The following is an 18378-nucleotide window of genomic DNA, read 5'->3' on the forward strand; positions in this document are numbered from 1 at the left end:
AGGACTTAGCAATGTTCACATGAGGCGTACTTATAACAGTAAAATATTGATTTACAAAGTAACTACTGAGAAACAACCATAAGAGTCAGCATAGGAATCTGTGATTAACGTGGTGCTTTGCTATCCACCTATCAGAACAACAGGCAGTGTGTCACATTCTTTGTGGAAAGTGTACATAAAATACTTTTAAGTGAAAAAGATGAAGACCACATAATGAAAGCACATAAAAAACTTAGTGCAAATGAATATGAATCAAAGATGGGAGCATGTTTTCCATTGTGTAATATGTTCATTCAGGGTTTTTTCCTTTCTAGTTGCTCACATTCATAATCAAATAGGAGGAAGTTCCTCTTTGGACAATAGAGCTAATGCCAGTTCTTTCTGAGCAATGTCTTCAAGCAATATCATTTCATGATTTCTTGCAATTAACTCTTAGGACATCAAAACTTTTAGCGTAAGTGAAGCAATAAACATTCCCTGCTTTCCACGTGTCTCCAAGGGTGGAGCTCCCAAACTGGTCAGAAAAGACGGAAGGGAAAAGATGTTAAATAGCAAGTCCAGCTCACCTGGTCAACTTGGACATTTGGCTTCTGTCAACATGAAGGCTCTCCTTATTCTGGGGCTTCTGCTCCTTTCTGTTGCTGTCCAGGGCAAGACATTTAAGAGGTGTGAGCTTGCCAGAACTCTGAAGAATCTTGGATTGGCTGGCTACAAGGGAGTCAGCCTGGCAAACTGTAAGTTAACTATTCTTCATCCTTCCAAATAGTCAGCCAGCTGTGGAACAGATACTAACTGAGGAAGAAGAATAAGAAAGGGACTTTGAGTGAATGGCTTTTTTTTTTCCTTGAAGGGTTTGTACATTTACAATGGCTCAAAAACATCAGCTCAGAATCAGATGTACCTAGGGAAGGATTGAAGCATGGGAGGGTCAAATTCTATACCATTCTAAGCATGCCAGGTCTTGCTGTACTCCTCTAGTGCCACTAAACTTGCCAGCTGGCACTTGTAGGGTGACTACAAGATATATTTCAGCCCTCAGCCATTTCCAGCTTGCAATTTGGGTTCTGCAAGCAAGAGTAAGACAGTATTTTTGTCATTTTTAATCCCCCTACCATGATGCTGGGTTTTTAACAGCCAAGCTTTTTTAAAAAATTACACTGAACTCTAGAACGGGAACTGTAGGAACCTGATTCTCCTCAATCAATATGTACATAAGGATCCCTGAAATAGCATGAAATAACATTCTATTATTCTGACTCTAATTCATTAATTATTTGTCATTTTCTTCCACAGAATTCAAGATGTGCCCTAGGGAAAAGTTCCTTTGTATTTCAGTCCATTGTATTTTTCAGAGTGAATTCAGACATTTCTGCTCCATAACTATTTTTTAATACATGAGCAAAGGGATAGATGGATGGGTGGATGACATAGTCTTTCCTATCCTATGATTCTTATTGTCTGGATTCTAATTTGATATCCAAATTCACCTTTAGGTATCATAAGAAATTTTCTTTCTCCTAGTAAATCCTTATTTTTCCTAGTACAAATATTTTTACATTAGCATATGCATCTGCTGCTCGTGACCAAACCCATTTAAGCACTCTGTTGATTTTTCTATTCTAGGCTCAATCTTACCTGGGGGATGGGAGCAATGGAAGACACAGCTATTTCAATATTTTTTACAACGTGTTATCTTGTTTCATTAGTATTAGCAAATGATTTGCTAACAAAAGAATTCTCCTAAGGGCCCCTAACACCAAATGTTAAATTATTTACAAGTAAAATATATGTTTATGCTTCTAAAATAAGTCATTAGTAAAATAGAATTATGTTATGAAATAAAAGTCATATGATATTGCTGTTTATTACTAAAAATACATTTTTTTTTTCAGGGATGTGTTTGGCCAAAGGAGAAAGCAATTATAACACACAAGCTAAAAACTATAATCCTGGAAGCAAAAGCACTGATTATGGGATATTTCAGATCAACAGCAAATGGTGGTGTAATGATGGCAAAACTCCAAAAGCAGTTAACGGCTGTGGTGTATCCTGCAGTGGTAAGACAAGATACTGTTGAGTGATGGCACAGGTCCCATTTGGTGGTACCTATAAGAGGAGAGATTTAATACAAATGAAAAGGTCTTGAAGAGTTCATGAGGGACCAGAAACACTCCATCTTAACTTCTAGAAACTGTTTTTATCACCTACCTCATAATTCCTTAAGTAAGAAACTAAAAAGCTGGTATCACAGAAGGTTGCTGTTTGCTAACATACAAGAGTTGGAATGATCTATCACTGTATTGTAACTGGACATGTTGATGCTTTGTAAAGAACAATGCCATTCCTACTAATTTACCTGGTTGGGAGAGGTTTAGGGATAATTTGGCTGTGTGGTCTTTTTAAAAATTTTGTCATATTTACTTTTTTTATGTGTATATTATACAGTAGGGGTTTTTGGCTGAGTGATTTTAAAGTAAATTAGAAACATTTCACATTTCATTCCTAAATTCTTTAGTTTGCATATCTCAAACATACACTTCCTATTTAAACACTGTCATTCTAACAAGTTAATATATGCATTTGTTTTTAATTGGGGTGAAACACATACTCTACTGAGTTCCTTTTAAAACTGAGATAACATATGCAATATTGAGGGCTTCCGAGGTGGGGCTGGTAGTAAGGACCCTCCTGACATTGCAAGAGATGTGAGATACAGGTTCAATCTCCAGGTTGGGAAGATCCTCTGAAGGAGAGTATGGCAACCCACTCCAGTATTCTTGCCTAGAAAATCAACATGAACAGAGGAGCCTGGGGGCTACAGTCCATGGGGTCGCAAAGAGTCACACATGCACATGTGCACACGCAATATTTATTGCATAAAATATTGGCGAAGTATGCAAATTTGATATTGTTTAATTTTTAATATTAAAATTCCTAATAAAGAAGATTCGTGTCTGGACATATCTTTTATATACAGTTAGTTTAGTTTAAAAATTATTTGTATTATACAATAATCTGTGGTCATTGAATAAAAGTTCTACTACCCAGAGACTTATGACCACGGTAACTTGTGGTCTCCACATCTTCTTTCAGAATACACATCACTCACGTACATGAATGTAAAGCTATATAATCCACATTTGTACCCACATACAAACATGTAAGCAATATGCTTCAACAAAAATGAAATTGTACTATATTTACTACTTTACAATTTGCTCGTTATTGCACAATATCATTTTTCTCAACAAATATCAATCTTATTACTTTTTCTGGATGAATAGAATTTCACTAAATATTCTAACATTTATTAATCCAACTCTTGTATTGATATGTACATCTTGGATACATCACTTATTACTTTTCTTGTTTTGGAATGAATTTTCACTAGTAGAACTGCTGAGCAAAAAACTGCTAGACTGGTTTCTGCTTGTTTGTTTTTGTTTTGTTTTCAAAGTGTCCAGTGAAAAGAGAACCTTCTGTCATATTAGTTAATAGTTTCAGAGACCAAATGACATTGGCAAACAAAAAACAGAATGTTTTATTTCATGCCAAATGGGATAGAATGGAGAGAGAGAGTTTTCTCCCAGTATTCACAGATATAGGGACTCTTAAAAAAATAATTGTATTTGTTCTTTCCTCAGCCTAAGAAAATAAAGCTGGCTGCGCCTAAAATTTACATGAATTTCTGTGAACATTGTCCTCATTTCTCACCACCTCTTTTTCAGCTTTGCTGAAAGATGACATCACTCAAGCTGTAGCATGTGCAAAGAAGATTGTCAGTCAGCAAGGCATTACAGCATGGTATGTTATTTCTTTGTTTTTGTTTTCCATACAGTGTTGTTAAGATGTAATTGACACACAGTACTTCATAAATTTAAGGTGTACAGCATAATGACTTAGTACATCATGAAATGATTATCACAGTAAGTTTAGTGAACATGCATGATCTCAATGGATACAAAATTAAAGAAATACAATGCAATACTGTTAAGCAATTATTCTTCATTTAAAAATAAATTAAAAAATTAAAGAAACAGAAGAAAAAAATTTGTGATGAAAAATCTTGTGATTTACTCTCTAATCTATGTTCATCTGTGAGACACAGCAGTGTTAATTCTATTCATCATGTTGTACATCACATTTCGAGTGTTTACTTATCTTATAATTCGAGGTTTGTAGTACTTTCCAAAATGGCAACCCACTCCAGTGTTCTTGCCTGGAGAATCCCAGGGACAGGGGAGCCTGGTGGGCTGCCGTCTATGGGGTCACACAGAGTCGGACAGGACTGGAGCGACTTAGCAGCAGCAGAAGCAGTACTTTCCAATGCTTTCATCCAATTCCTCACCCCTCACCCCACCCACAATACCCACAATTGGTAACCACAAATCTGATTTCTTTTTCTGAGTTTGTTTGTGTTTCAAGTATAATGGCCCTTCAACACTATGTAAGTTCCCTTCACAGAGCAAGGTATGGGGTAAGCGTTAAAGGACAGAACTGGGGTCTTCCCTATGGTTAAGATTCTATGCTTTCAATGTAGGAGGAGGAGGTCTTGTACCTGGTTGCGGAACTAAGACACCACAGGCCATGTGGTGTGGCCAAAGAAAGGTGTGTGTGAGAGGGTAGGGAGTGGTTTTATCTTACTGTTATGAGAAAAGTGTGCGAAGATTCTCTAAGACCAAGGGAATTGAAAATGGAAAATCTAAATATTAAGATTTATGCTAAACAGTGTATTACATAGAAACAATCTACTTTCACGTCAATTTATTCTAAGGACTTCTAGAATTTTTAAGTTTTTCCACACTCTACCAATTCCTCATCATATCTTAAAATTATTTTTGAAAGTAAGTAAATATGGAATACGCTTTGCAGTTGTGTTGTGGACTACACAAGACTCAACATTTGTGTTCAGCATTCTGTGAAGACTTGGGGAGATGTGACAGCCTTGGTATACATGTCTCCAGTTAATAAATAAGCAATACTTGGATCTGTCTCTATCTTGTATTTCATGGACTGATTAACTATTTTGTTCTCACAAAGGATTTGAAGTATGTATAACACAATGAAGATATGTTTTAATCTTATTATCATTTCTTTTACCTTTTTCTACAGGGTGGCATGGAAAAACAAGTGTCGAAACCGAGATCTCACAAGTTATGTTAAGGGTTGCGGAGTGTAACTGTGGAGTTTTCGTCTTCAGCTCATTTTGTCTCTTTTTCATATTAAGGAAGTAATTGTTGAGTAAAAGGTTATACTACCACTCTTTCAAACAAATAATATTTTTACCGAAGCAGCATATGGTCTTTCTTCTAAGAGGCTGATGTTTACCTCACATGTTTATTGTTTGATATTGGGCCTACAACATTTTTCAGCTTGCTAACAGAACTAATGCTGGTGAATATTTGTCTAAAATCTCCATTATCAAATGTATCTCTGGTACATTTAGTTCTTAATCAAAGAGATAACCCAGACTTAATCTTGAATGATATAAGTACTCCCCAATATTCAACAAAATAGAACAAAAGAATATCTCTAAGCAAATTGATCCAGGCAAAGCCCCACCTGAGTAGGCATGTGAACTTTCATCTGTTCAGTTAAAAAGAGCAGAATGTCAAATGCCTAAAAATGAAAACAGCCCGATCAAGAATTTTGTTTTCATAAGTGTGACCTTTGGTTTAAATGTTTTAGTAGAAATGTTGCATTTAAACAGCTTTAAAAATAAACTCACAGTATATACATCAACCTATTTTAGCCTTTGTAAAGAACTCATTTAGGCATCCTGCTGATCCTGAAGGAATACAAAGAAGGATTAGATGAGCTGTTGATTTTCCTTAGTTTTATTAGCTTAAGTTCATGAATTATGATTAAATTCAGAGGGAGATGAGTTTGCAAGCGTTGAATTAATTGCTATTTAATAGATGTGAAATTATGCATGTTGTAAAAGAAAAATATTTTCATTAAAAGCTTTGCAATTCGTACTTTGTCTTCCTTTGTTTAGAGCCATTTAATGTCTCTGAAGAAATACATATGTATTGGGAAATAATGATCTGACACTTAGTATTTCCTACATTCTCACCTGTATTGAAACAGGTGGATATTGCTAGAGAAATCCATAAGCCTGCTGATATCTCACTTAATGTTTTAAATGTTTAATCTTTTTTGGCTGTGCCATACAGCTTCAGGGACCTTAGTTCCCCAAGAGGGCTTGACTTCTTACTCTAAACAGTGAAAGCACGGAGTCCTAACCATGGAACCACCAAGGACTTCCCCTCACTTAAAAATTCATCAATACAAATCTCAAATGGGCCCTCAAGTCTACCTGGTCATCATAGTCACTTCTCTGAAATCCTTCTGTGTTGGTGTCCTCACTCTCCACAATGAGTGTCACTATTTACTTCCCTCTTTTCAAAGTCCCAGCACACACACCAACCCCTGGCCTTCCATACTCTGCTCTGAGCAGATGACCTTACAGTCCGCCTTACAGTCTTAAGTCATCTGTCAGATGATATTACACTGACAGAACAGAAGCAACCTCATACAAAATCCTCCCTTCCTGGCCAGCATAACAGAGTTAACATCTTTCCCTGGGCCCGCCCTCCCTTCTTTCCCCTTTATCACTGGGATGAAGGGCTTCTGCTCCTCAAATGGCAGTCTCCAAATGCAGTCTTCATCACAGCCCTCTCACTACTCCAGTTTAGGCTGAGGGTTTCCTGCATCCCGAGTTTCTCCCTCTGCTGGATCATCCCCAGCACTGCACGAGCTGCCCTGGGAACGTTTCATTTTACAAAGAACTCTCCGTAGGCTCTACACAACCCTCTAACTGCTGCGGCCAGTGCAGCACGTAGGGATCAAAAGTGGTCAACGCACAGTTCGGGAAAAATAAACCAGAGTCAAAATTAAAGTTTTAAAGATGGGACCAGAGAACCCAAGACCTCTTAGATCAAGAGCCCTGTTCTTCGGAGCCACATCACTTTTATTTAGTGTCTTGGCAACAGAAAGCATCTGTTGTGCGACGATGAAGTCAGCCTCCTGTGTCCCTGGTCATGTCTCCCATTTTATTGATTACTTTAAACTATCTTTGTTATTTTCTTTTACAAGGGGTTTCATCTAGCTGGAGGGCATAGACCTGCATATGGAAAACATCTTGGGAAAACATCTTGGTGTGGGCACAAGCAGCGATCTGAACCTGCGCTGACCTGGCGTTCCAAGATCCACACTACGTTTTTCCTCAGCTTACCAGGGCATGATGACCCCAAGTAATCAACCTCATGTACTTTTGTTTGGGTTATGCTGTATTGCTTTATTTTGCTTTTATTCTTTTCCCATGGTGATGTTCTCATGGCTTAGCCAGAGCAACATGTGGCTGACTATTAACCCCTGCAACCACCTACAACATTTTCGACCCCCGTTCATAACACTTCTGGGATGAGATATCTATATTTACCCACTCCACATCCTCACCTCCCTTTCTCTTTTCATCTCTTCTGAATTTGACTGCTGTCCTCTCTCAGCTGAAAACGCCTCCAACATGACTCCTCCCAGGATGCCTTGGGGCCAGTTCTAGTGATCACCTGATTTCTGTTCATGCTATTTGATGTCTCGGCAGCATTTGACAGAGTGAACCACTTGCTACTTCTGAAAACTTTTTCTTCCTCAGCTTCTCCTGCTTTATATTCTGCCTCATTGATGGTTTCTTCTCAGCCCTTCTTGGCTGGCTGTTTCTCTGCTGATTGATTTTTAAATGTTGGAGTGTCCCAGGGCTGAAGCCTATAACCATATTAGACATGTTTTATCTATTCATATATTTGTCTCTTTCAAAATAGAGTGTTTCCTACTTTTTGAAGTGCTTCCCTGATACTTCAGTTGGTAATGAATCCTCCTGCAAGGCAGGAGACCCCAATTGGATTCCTGGGTTGGGCAGATCTGCTGGAAAAGGGATAGGGTACCCACTCCTGTATTCTTCGGCTTCCCTTGTGGCTCAGCTGGTAAAGAATCCACCTGCAATGTCGGAGACCTAGGTTCGATCCCCGGGTTGGAAAGATCCCCTGGAGAAGGGAAAGGCTACCCACTCCAATATTTTGGCCTGGAGAATTCCATGGACTGTATAGTCCATGGGGTCACAAAGAGTTGGAATGACTGAGCAGCTTTCACTTTTCTTTTTGAAGACTGAAATAATCTGTTTCCCACCAAATTTTCAAGTACAGTACAGCCTTCTGTGTTTTCTTAACAGTTTAAGAATATACTGCCAACATGGTGCCCAGTGGCTCTGAATTCTTCAGTGTGTAACTCCTCAAAATATCATCCAAACCAGGATGGGTACACGGACAAATTCGGACCACCTAATCATTTGATCCTATGCAATTTCATCAAGTGTCCCATAAATCCTTCTTAATGAAAAGGTCTAATTCAGAATCGAGTGTTATAATTTGGCTGTCATGTTTTTCAGTTTCCTTCGATCTAGTTCACTTCACCTTTTCCTTGACTTTTATGACTTCAACCCTTTTGAAGATGAGAGAGTCATTTCCTAGGCAGGTTGATAAGGAGTCTAGGGATCCCCAAGGAGAGAGGGGTCTGGAATTCTCAAGGAGGAAGAAAGGACAAACTTTTTTTCTTTCTCCACATTCCTTAGGATTATATAACAATAATGTATCTTGCCTAAGAACAGTCTCTGGATTAAACCTTCTGTTATCTTAAAATGTAAATTATGGGAGTAGGTCTGGTGAGGTCTTTACAACCTCCAGACATTCTTTGGATTCATTGGAGAGTATATAACTTCATTGTTAATACTAGCAAGCGGGTACTCTTTCTACCCCCTTCTGATGCCTATGTCAGAAGCTTTCTCTGTCTCCTTTATACTTTAATAAAACTTTATTACACAAAAGCTCTGTGCGATCAAGCCTCATCTCTGGCCCCAGATTGAATTCTTCTCCTCCGGGGGCCAAGAATCCCGGTGTCTTCACGTGATTCAACAACAACCTTTCATCTTGGGGGCTTGTCCGGGATCCTTCAGGACAAAGTAAGGAAGCTTGGAGCTTTAGTTCTTTGTTCTCTTAGCAAACACGTTTTCTGCTGTGCTTTAATAACTCTACGGTGTGCTTGTGTGAATGAATGGCATGCCCTGTATGATGCAAGTAAAGAGCCCTGCTCTGCGGTTCCACGGTGATCTCATACAGCTTATGGCAGAAACCTGTCTGGGCGTTATACCGACCTGCCAAGGCCAAGAGGCATCCAATGTCTGCTTCAGGAACCGACCAGAAATGGGCAAAGCGTGTGGACCGAACTCTCCTTTCTCAGTCAGACTTTCGGTCTCTTTGACCATTTCATAACTCCTTGGGAATTAGAAGTAGTAACCTAATCTATTGGATCATAGACTTTCAAGGGACTTGTGATCTATACTGTTATTGTACTGTGGCTTAGGTCCCAAACTGGATTGGTAGTCAAGAAAGTGCCTAGCCTCGCTAGGAATCGAAAGTTAGGAAGCTAGATGGAGCTCTAGCTCCAAGAACATCTCTGAGGTTAAAGGTTACTCAGATTGGGACTGCAATGGGTTTTTTTTCTTTGGTAATGCCGGCTCTTAGTGGATCAGAGGAGGCTGTTATACTGGTGTGGTGATGCTTGGAAAGAACATCTCAGTTTTATGTTCGCGTTGGTCTTATTGTAGTCAGGAAATACTCAGGGTCGTGCACAGGCACTCAGGTGACGAATGTTTCCCCTAGTAGTCTTAGCTTGGGAGGCATTCCAGAAGGTTACTCTGATTCACCCCGGGTGACATCAGAGGCAAGCAAGGTTAAAGGTGAAGAGCTGGACGTCAAGTAGGGATGCTCTCAAGTCTACCCCCGGTACATCCCCACCCCATTTCGGTGGTAGAACCGGGAGGGACGCGGACTGTGCCTGCGTCTGTAAGGGACAGACTAAGTCCGACCAGGAAGGAAAAGCTTTTGGTGTAATATCTGTCTACACCCCCATCTAGAGCAGGGAGGGATGCCTCCGGTAGAAAAATGGCCTTGGTCGCTTTTTTCTCTCTTACAGATGGGAGCTAACAATTCCAGCCTCACTCGTTTGAACTGTATCCTGAAAAACTGGGATAGATTTGATCCCCAGGGCTTAAAGACGACACACCTGGTCTTCCTATGTGATACTGCATGGCCACGGTATCCATTGGAGGACGGAACGGTGGCCAGTTGGAGGGTCTCTTAAGTATAATACTGTTCTACAATTAGACCGGTTCTGTAAGGAACAAGGGAAATGGGTAGAAGTAGCATATGTGTTGCCCTTTTTCTCTCTGTGAAAGATGCCAGGCTTATGTCCTAAGGGTATAGATTTGGGTGTGAAAACTTCAACTCCCTCCTGTCCTCTTACTTTGCCCCCGTACCTGGAAATCCAAACTGAGATTCAAACTGCCCACATGAGGTCCAAACAACTCCTGTCTCAGTACGACCTCAGACTACTCTGGTTTCAGTAGAAACTCAGACCATCGAAGTAAGAGATGAGATGGAGGACAGGAGACAAAGAGAAGAGGAAAAACAGGTTTCTCCAATCTATCCCTGGGATCATATGCGCAGAGCAGCCAGAGAGACTGAGGAACAGCCACACAAGCTGTTGCCTCTTTATGAAACACCCACCGGGAGAAACAATCAGTCTGTGAGAGTTAATAAGCCTTTTTCTCATCAAGAAATACAAAGAATCAGGGAAGATCTGGGAGACTATTTAGAGGACCCAGAAAAATATATTAGAGCTTTTAAAGGTGTTACTCTGTTTTATGACCTCACTTGGAAGGATATGATGTATATCTTGGGACAAACGGTGACTCCTGAGTCAAAGACTCGAGTTTTGGGAAAAGCGGTTGCTTATGGAGATGAATGGCTTGGTAATGAATCAGTAGGGAAGAGGGAGAACGAGATAGCGGCCCTCCCCACTGGATATCAGGGAGTCCCAACTATAGAACCAGACTGGGACTACAACACAGCTAAAGGAAGATTGGATCAGTCATTTTGTTAGATGTATTCTTGAAGGACTTAGGCAGGCGCGTTCTAAGCCTTTAAACTATGGCAAATTGGCAGACATAGAACAGGAGGAGAAGGAAGCTCCTTGTAAATTCCTAGATAGACTGGGAGAAGGCCTTCGCAGATTCACTGAGATAGGTCTGAAAGTGAAGAGGGAAAAGTGATCTTAAAGGATAGATTTCTCACTCAGTCGGCTCCAGATATCCGCCGTAAGCTATTAAAACGGGGGTATGGACCAAATTAGCCTTTAGATACTCTGTTATAACTGGCTCAGACAGTCTATTATGGTAGGGAATATGAGGAAAAGAAAGAAAGGCAAGAAAAAAAAGACAAAGGCGGCTTCGCCATGGCTATGAAAAACGTTCTTAAACAGCCTGAGAAAAATGCCCAGAGGGGCCCAGGTGAAAAGGGATGGGCTTGCTATTACTGTGGAAAGGAGGGGCACCTCAAGCGGGATTGCCCTCAGGCATCTAAGCCGCCCCTGGCTCCATGTCCGGTCTGCAAAGGACCACACTGGAAGAGAGACTGCCCCCAGAGGCGTAGGTCTCCGGGGTCGGACTCTCAAGACAATCAGGACTGAAGGTGCCCGGGGGTCCCCACACAAGCTCCCGTCCTAATAACACCTGAGGAACCCCGGGTATTAATAATTGTGGGGGGCCAATTCGTCGCTTTCCTTTTAGATACTGGGGCAACTTATTCTGTGCTTACTGAAGCCCCTGGCCTACTTTCTTCCCGATCCGCTCCCATAATGGGACTGTCTTGATGAGCCAAAAGGTATTATTTCAGTTATTCTTTATCTTGCAACTGGGATTCTGTGCTGTTTTCACACGAGTTTCTGATCACCCCTTTTGGGAAGGGATATACTGAGCAAGGTCCATGCCTCTGTTTTCATGAATATGGAGCCCTTCCTTTCTCTCCCTTTAGTTGAACAAGATGTAAATCCTAGAGTATGGGCTGATGGAAAATGTGTGGGTCGAGCACAAAATGCTATTCCTGTAGTTGTTAAGCTCAAAGACCCACATGTATTTCCACATAAGAAGCAGTATCCACTGAAACCTGAAGTTAAGGAAGGGTTAAAACCCATCATTGAAAATTTAAAGGAGCAGGGACTATTAATTCCCTGTAAGAGTCCTTGCAACACTCCTATTTTGGGTATAAAGAAATCGAATGGTAAATGGAGACTAGTTCAAGATTTATGAATAATAAATGAGGCTGTAGTTCCTTTACACACCCCGTGGTGCCTAATCCTTATACTCTATTGCCTGAAATTCCTGAACGGGCCAAATATTTCTCAGTAATTGATTTAAAGGATGTCTTCTATTCAGTGCCTTTGGCGGAAGAAAGTCAATTTCAATTTGCCTTTGAAGACCCTAAACATCCAGCTTCTCAGTTAACCTGGACAGTTTTGCCCCAGGGATTTTGTGACAGTCCTCACTTATTTGGACAAAGTTTGTCACGGGATCTACAAAACTTTAATAGCTCTGAAGCGGTGGTGTTACGATATGTAGATGATATTTTGCTCTGTGCTGAGACAGAGGAAGCTTGTTCGCGAGCCTCAGAAGATTTCTTAAACTTTCTGGCAGGCTGTGGTTACAAGGCATCAAGAGAAAAGGCTCAGCTTTGTCAACAATCAGTTAGATATCTGGGCCTAATCATATCAGAAGGGACTAGGGCCATAGGCCCTGAGAGAATTAAACCTATACTAAATCATCCCCTACCTATGACTTTAAGACAATTGAGAGGATTTTTGGGAATCACAGGTTACTGTCGCATTTGGATTCCGGGTTACCGGGAACTTGCCCGGCCTTTATATAAACTTATAGCTGAAACTCAGCAGGCCCAAACCGACAAACTGGTTTGGTCTCCAGAAACTCAAAAGGCTTTTAAGGTTCTTCAGACTGCTGTCCTGCAAGCTCCAGCTCTGAGCTTGCCCACAGGGTCAGAATTTAATTTGTTTGTCACTGAAAGAAAAGGTGTGGCATTGGGAGTTTTGACACAACCCCGAGGGCCTCACCCGCAACCTATTGCTTATCTAAGCAGAGAATTAGATGTAGTTTCACGTGGGTGGCCCCACTGCCTAAGAGTAATTGGGGCAGCGGCTTTATTAGCACCTGAAGCTTTAAAAATAATTAATGGACGAAATCTGACCTTACTGACTTCTCATGATGTGAGTGGAATCTTAAATTCTAAGGTTAATATTTGGACGACAGACAGTAGGCTTCTTAAATATCAGTCATTGTTGTTAGAAGGACCAGTAACTAAGCTTAAAGTTTGTGGAAATTTAAATCCTGCCACTTTCCTTCCTGAGAAGGAAAATGAAACACCTGATCACGATTGTCCTCAATTCCTAACTTTATGCAGCTCGGGAGGATCTAAAGGATACCCCATTAGACAATCCTGATATGGAAATATTTACAGATGACAGTTCTTTTGTTAGGGATGGAAAGCGTAAAGCAGGTTACTCCGTGGTGACTGCTGTACAGGTTTTGGAAGCAAAATCTCTTCCCCAGGGAACCAGTGCTCAGTTAGCGGAGCTTGTGGCTCTGACCTGAGCTCTAGAGTTAAGCAAAGGGCAGAGGATGGGCCTGATAATCTATGTGAGTCAACTTCTGCTGACTCCAAAAATCCTGAGTCTGCCGTTTGATCCTCAAGAAAATGCCTTCCTGTCCTGGGCTCACCCCTAGGCTGCATTCCACAATCGGTCTAACTGCTGGGTCTGTGGAGCACTGCCCTCTTCATCAGTGGAAGGCTTCCTGAGGTAGACATTTCCACTTCAAGGAAAAGACTTTCTCCAAGTCTGTGAATACCTTCGACAACAATCACATGCGATGCCTCTTCTTCATCTGATGACATCTACCAGCCCTAAAATGGACTGGTGCAACACGTTGCACTTTAACTATGGACATAATGTGACTTTTAATTTCGATTTTAACTTGTTTTAATGACTATGTTGCCTGCATCTGTAACTGTATAACTGGATTTGTTTCTAGCCGCTTGAAAACTTTTAAGTTACAAATGGTTGCTCAAACTCCTGCTACTGCTGTAACTTCCTGCAGCTACTATTTGGGGCCCCTGGATCAGATATCCTCAATATGAGGATTAGGAGAATATGTTGCCTCACCAATTTAGGGACAACGCCCCTTGCCAGCTCGGAAGCAGTTATGGAACAAGAACGAGGCCCCTTTTCCCTAGGCAACATAATTCTCCTAAAAGAAAAGGGGGCAATGAGAGAGTCATTTCCTAGGCCGGTTGACAAGGAGTCTAGGGGTCCCCAAGGAGAGAGGGGTCTGGAATTCTCAAGGAGGAAGAAAGGACAAACTTTTTTCCTTTCTCCACATTCCTTAGGATTATATAGCAATAATGTATCTTGTTTAAGGACAGTCTCTGGATTAAATCTTCTGTTATCTTAAAATGTAAATTATGGGAGTAGGTCTGGTGAGGTCTTTGCAACCTCCAGACATTCTTTGGATTCATTGGAGAGTATATAACTTCATTGTTAACACTAGCAAGCGGGTACTCTTTCTACCCCCTCTGATGCCTATGTCAGAAGCTTTTTCTATCTTCTTTATACTTTAATAAAACTTTGTTACACAAAAGCTCTGTGCGATCAAGCCTCGTCTCTGGCCCCGGATTGAATTCTTCTCCTCCGGGGGCCAAGAATCCCGGTGTCTTCACGTGATTCAACAACAACCTTTCAAAGACCTCAACCAGTCATTGTGTAAAATGGCCTAAGGTTTTTCTGATATTCTCTGGAGTAGGTTAGGTTATGCACCTTTGGCAGGGATACCACAGATGTGATCCTGTGTTCTTCCCAATGCGTCCTTTCAACTGACATGCAGTTCTGAAATGTTCTACTACTGATGACGTTCCCGTTGACCATTTGATTAAGGTGATGTCTGCAAATCACCTCCACTGTGAAGTATTTGGGAGAGGGGGAGGTACTTTGAGGAAATTTGTTCTACAACAAAGTTTCAATTTTTATATTCACTTATTATATCAGCATGGGCTTCCCCAGTGACTCAGGGATAAAGAATTTGCCTGCCAATGCAGGGGACGCCAGAGACATGGGTTTGATCCCTGGGTCAGGAAGATCCCCTGGAGAAGGAACTGGCTATACGCTCCAGTTTTCTTGCCTGGATAATTCCAAGGATAGAGGAGCCTGGTGGGTTGCAGTCCCTGGGGTTGCAAAGAGCAGGCGTACACACGTTATATCAGTATGGACCCCTGGTTTCCTACTTTACTCCAATTACAATGAATCATAATTCATTGCTATCATTTACTTTGATGTTCCTATTGTCCCTGATTTGGCCATGAGAGTCTCTGCCAGCTAACTCTGTCATTTTGACTTGTCCCCATCATTTTCTAGGCACCTGTTTGTTTTCTCTCACAGGATGTTCTAAGAGTCAACTTGTTCTTTCCCTCCTTCAGCCTGGAATCAGGTATTTTGTCCAAAAGCCCTTATTCCTCGCAGAGGACAATGATATTTAAAAAACTAAGCACTGGGCACTAGAGAATCACTGTTCCCAGGTTCCATCTATGGATAGAGATGGAGAATGTATGTATTTACATAATTTTATCTATTTAAACTGAATTCATATACCACCTCTTATTCCACTCTCACACTACAAGGTTAATTTTAGTTATTAAGTAAATTTCCTTTTCTCTGTTGGTAACTCCATAGGATGACAGTGAGAAACCGATCTCCCACTGTCTGTAATATCTTTAAAAGTATCTGAGCATATGCAAAGATTTGATCAATTTGCCTACATGTAATCAATCTTTCAACACTGCCATACTGTGGAATAGATGCTTTTCACTCAGTAGTTGATACCCCTCACTGGCTCATCTCTTCTTCCACATCTCTTCACCTTCTCTACTGTGTTACATCTCCAACACATCATGTTTGGCCACTGGCCTTACAGGAAGGTGGGCAGAAACTTTTTACTCCTGTTTACATCCATACTCCAAACACCTATAAGAGTACCTATAACATGATACATGACCAATAAATATCAGTTGATTGAATCAATCTCTCCAATTATTTAGCATATTCCCCCAAGCTGGGCATTTTGAGAGCTTTCTTACTTTCTCATCCCACATGATTCCAGTACAGCAGCTTCTGAGGCTCCAAGGGTCAGGTCTCAAGTCTATGTGACCTGCCAGGGGAGGACAGATTAGTAAAAGCTGGCTCAAGAGGGAAATCAGTGTCTGTTAAAGATTTTGCTTGGCGTTTTTTTTTTTTTTTTTTAATTGACTAAATTCCTTTACAATGCTGTGTTAGTTTTTGCTGTGTAACAAAAGTCCAGGGCCAGATGGCTTCTTGGGCAAGTTCTAACAAACATTCAGAGAAGAATTAGCACTCATTCTTCTCAAACTTTTGCCAAAAATTGCAGAGTAAGGAACACTCCCAAGCTCATTCTATGAGGCCACCATTACTCTGATACCAAAACCAGACAAAGATATCACCAAAATATGAAACACCAAGAAATTTTAATTTAAATCACAATTAAAAGACCAATATCACTGATGAGCATGGACACAAAAATCTTCAACAAAATAACTAGCAAACAGAATCCAACAACACATTAAAAGAATCATACCAGGATTGTGGGATCCCAGGGATACAAGGACTCTTCAATGTACACAAATCAATCAATGTGACACACCATACTAACAAATTAAAGAATAAAAACCATAAGATCATCTCAATAGGTACAGGAAAAGCAGTTGACAAAATTCAACACACGTTTATAATAAAAACTCTCTAGAAAGTAGGCAGAGAGGGAACCTACCTTAACATAATAAAGGACATAAACAACAAACCCACAGCAAACATCATTCTCGATGGTGAAAAACTGAAAGCATATCCTCTAAGATGAGGAACAAGACAAGGATGTCTACTCTGGCCATTACTCAACATAGTTTTGGTAGTCCTAGGCACAGCAATTAGAGAAGAAAAAGTAGAAGGAATCCAAATTGGAAAAGAAGTAGTAAAACTGTCACTGTTGGCAGATGACATGATATTATACGAAGAAAATTCTAAAGTTGTCACCAGAAAACTACCATAGCTAATCACTGAATTTGGCAAAGCTGCAGGATACAAAGTGAATGCACAGAAATTTCTTGCATTCCTGTACACTAACAATGAAAAAGCAGAAAATCAAGTTAAGGAAACAACCCCATTTACCATTGCAACAAAAACACACATGAAAAGATGCTCATCACTAATTATTAGGAAAATGCAGATCAAAACTACAATAAGGTATCCCCTCACATGGTCAGAATGGCCAACATCAAAAAAAATCTACAAACAATAAATCCTGGAGAGGGTGTGGAGAAAAAGGAACCCTTTTGCACTGTTGGTGAGAATGTAGACTGATACAGCTATTATGGAGAACAATATGGAAGTTCCTTAAAAAACTAAAAATAGAACTACCATATGATCCAGCAATCCATTCCTGGGCACATGCCTTGAGAAAACTGTAATTCTAAGAGACACGCGCACCCCAGTGTTCACTGCAGCACTGTCTACAATAGCCAGGGCATGGAAGCAACCTAAGTGTCCACTGACTGATGAATGGATAAAGAAGATGTGGTACATACATACATACAATGAAATGTTACTCAGCCATAAAAAGGAACAAAAATAAGTCATTTGTAGATAAGTGGATGGGCCCAGAGTGTGACATACGGAGTAAAGTCAGAAAGAGAAAAACAAATGTACGTGTATGTGGACTCTAGGAAAGTGGCAGATAAATCTGTTTGCAGGACAGGAATGGAGACAGAGACATAGGGAAACCACTTATGGACATGGCGGTGGGATGTCAGTGAGCTGAACTGGGAGATCAGGATTGGTGTATGTGCACTGCCATGTGTACACCAGATACTTAGTGGCGACCTACTGTACAATGCAGGGAACTCAGCTTAGTCCTCTGTGGTGTTCTAGATGGATGGGATGGGGTGTGAGGAAGGGCCATGAGGGGATAAATATATACATAGAGCTAGTTCACTTTAAAGTACAACAGATACTAACACAACATTCTAAAGTACCTTCATTCCAAGAAAAAAATTTTAATTAAAAACAAACAGATTTAAATTTTAAAAAGCCCCTTTTATTATGGAAAATCTATAGCATATACAAAAGTAGAGACATGTCCCCTTGCCTAGCTTCAAAAATTGAACATATGGTATATCTTGCTTCATGTATGAGCCCTATTCCCTCTGCCATCTCCCATTCCCCAGATCAGTTCAGTTCAGTTCAGTTGCACAGTCGTGTCCAACTCTGCGACCCCATGAATTGCAGCACGCCAGGCTTCCCTGTCCATCACCACCTCCCAGAGTTTACTCAAACTCACATCCATCGAGTCAGTGATGC

General features: G+C 40.6%; 1 protein-coding gene and 1 long non-coding RNA gene across 3 annotated transcripts in view; one reads left to right on the forward strand and one right to left on the reverse strand.

Moving 5' to 3' along the window:
* Nucleotides 1-18378, reverse strand: part of LOC139183122 (uncharacterized) — a 57424-nt gene that overhangs the window by 28299 nt on the left and 10747 nt on the right. For both annotated transcript variants that reach the window (XR_011566607.1, XR_011566606.1), the window contains exon 2: nucleotides 567-792. This is a non-coding gene — a long non-coding RNA (uncharacterized lncRNA). The remainder of the gene's footprint in view (nucleotides 1-566; nucleotides 793-18378) is intronic.
* LOC109559237 (lysozyme C, tracheal isozyme) lies at nucleotides 532-5975 on the forward strand. The gene is made up of 4 exons (XM_019960833.2): nucleotides 532-734; nucleotides 1893-2057; nucleotides 3729-3804; nucleotides 5113-5975. Exons 1-4 carry the CDS (start codon nucleotides 542-544, stop codon nucleotides 5177-5179), a joined length of 501 nt encoding a protein of 166 aa, XP_019816392.2. The 5' UTR covers nucleotides 532-541; the 3' UTR covers nucleotides 5180-5975.

Source organism: Bos indicus, chromosome 5 (genome assembly GCF_029378745.1).
Source record: "Bos indicus isolate NIAB-ARS_2022 breed Sahiwal x Tharparkar chromosome 5, NIAB-ARS_B.indTharparkar_mat_pri_1.0, whole genome shotgun sequence".
NCBI lineage: Eukaryota > Metazoa > Chordata > Mammalia > Artiodactyla > Bovidae > Bos > Bos indicus.

Bases quoted from the DNA above. Each gene is read 5' to 3' on its own strand.
- LOC109559237 (XM_019960833.2), top strand. From the start codon at position 542: ATGTTAAATAGCAAGTCCAGCTCACCTGGTCAACTTGGACATTTGGCT. The intron at 2,058-3,728 runs GTAAGACAAGAT...CCTCTTTTTCAG, and splicing joins CTGTGGTGTATCCTGCAGTG to CTTTGCTGAAAGATGACATC. The intron at 3,805-5,112 runs GTATGTTATTTC...CTTTTTCTACAG, and splicing joins CAGCAAGGCATTACAGCATG to GGTGGCATGGAAAAACAAGT.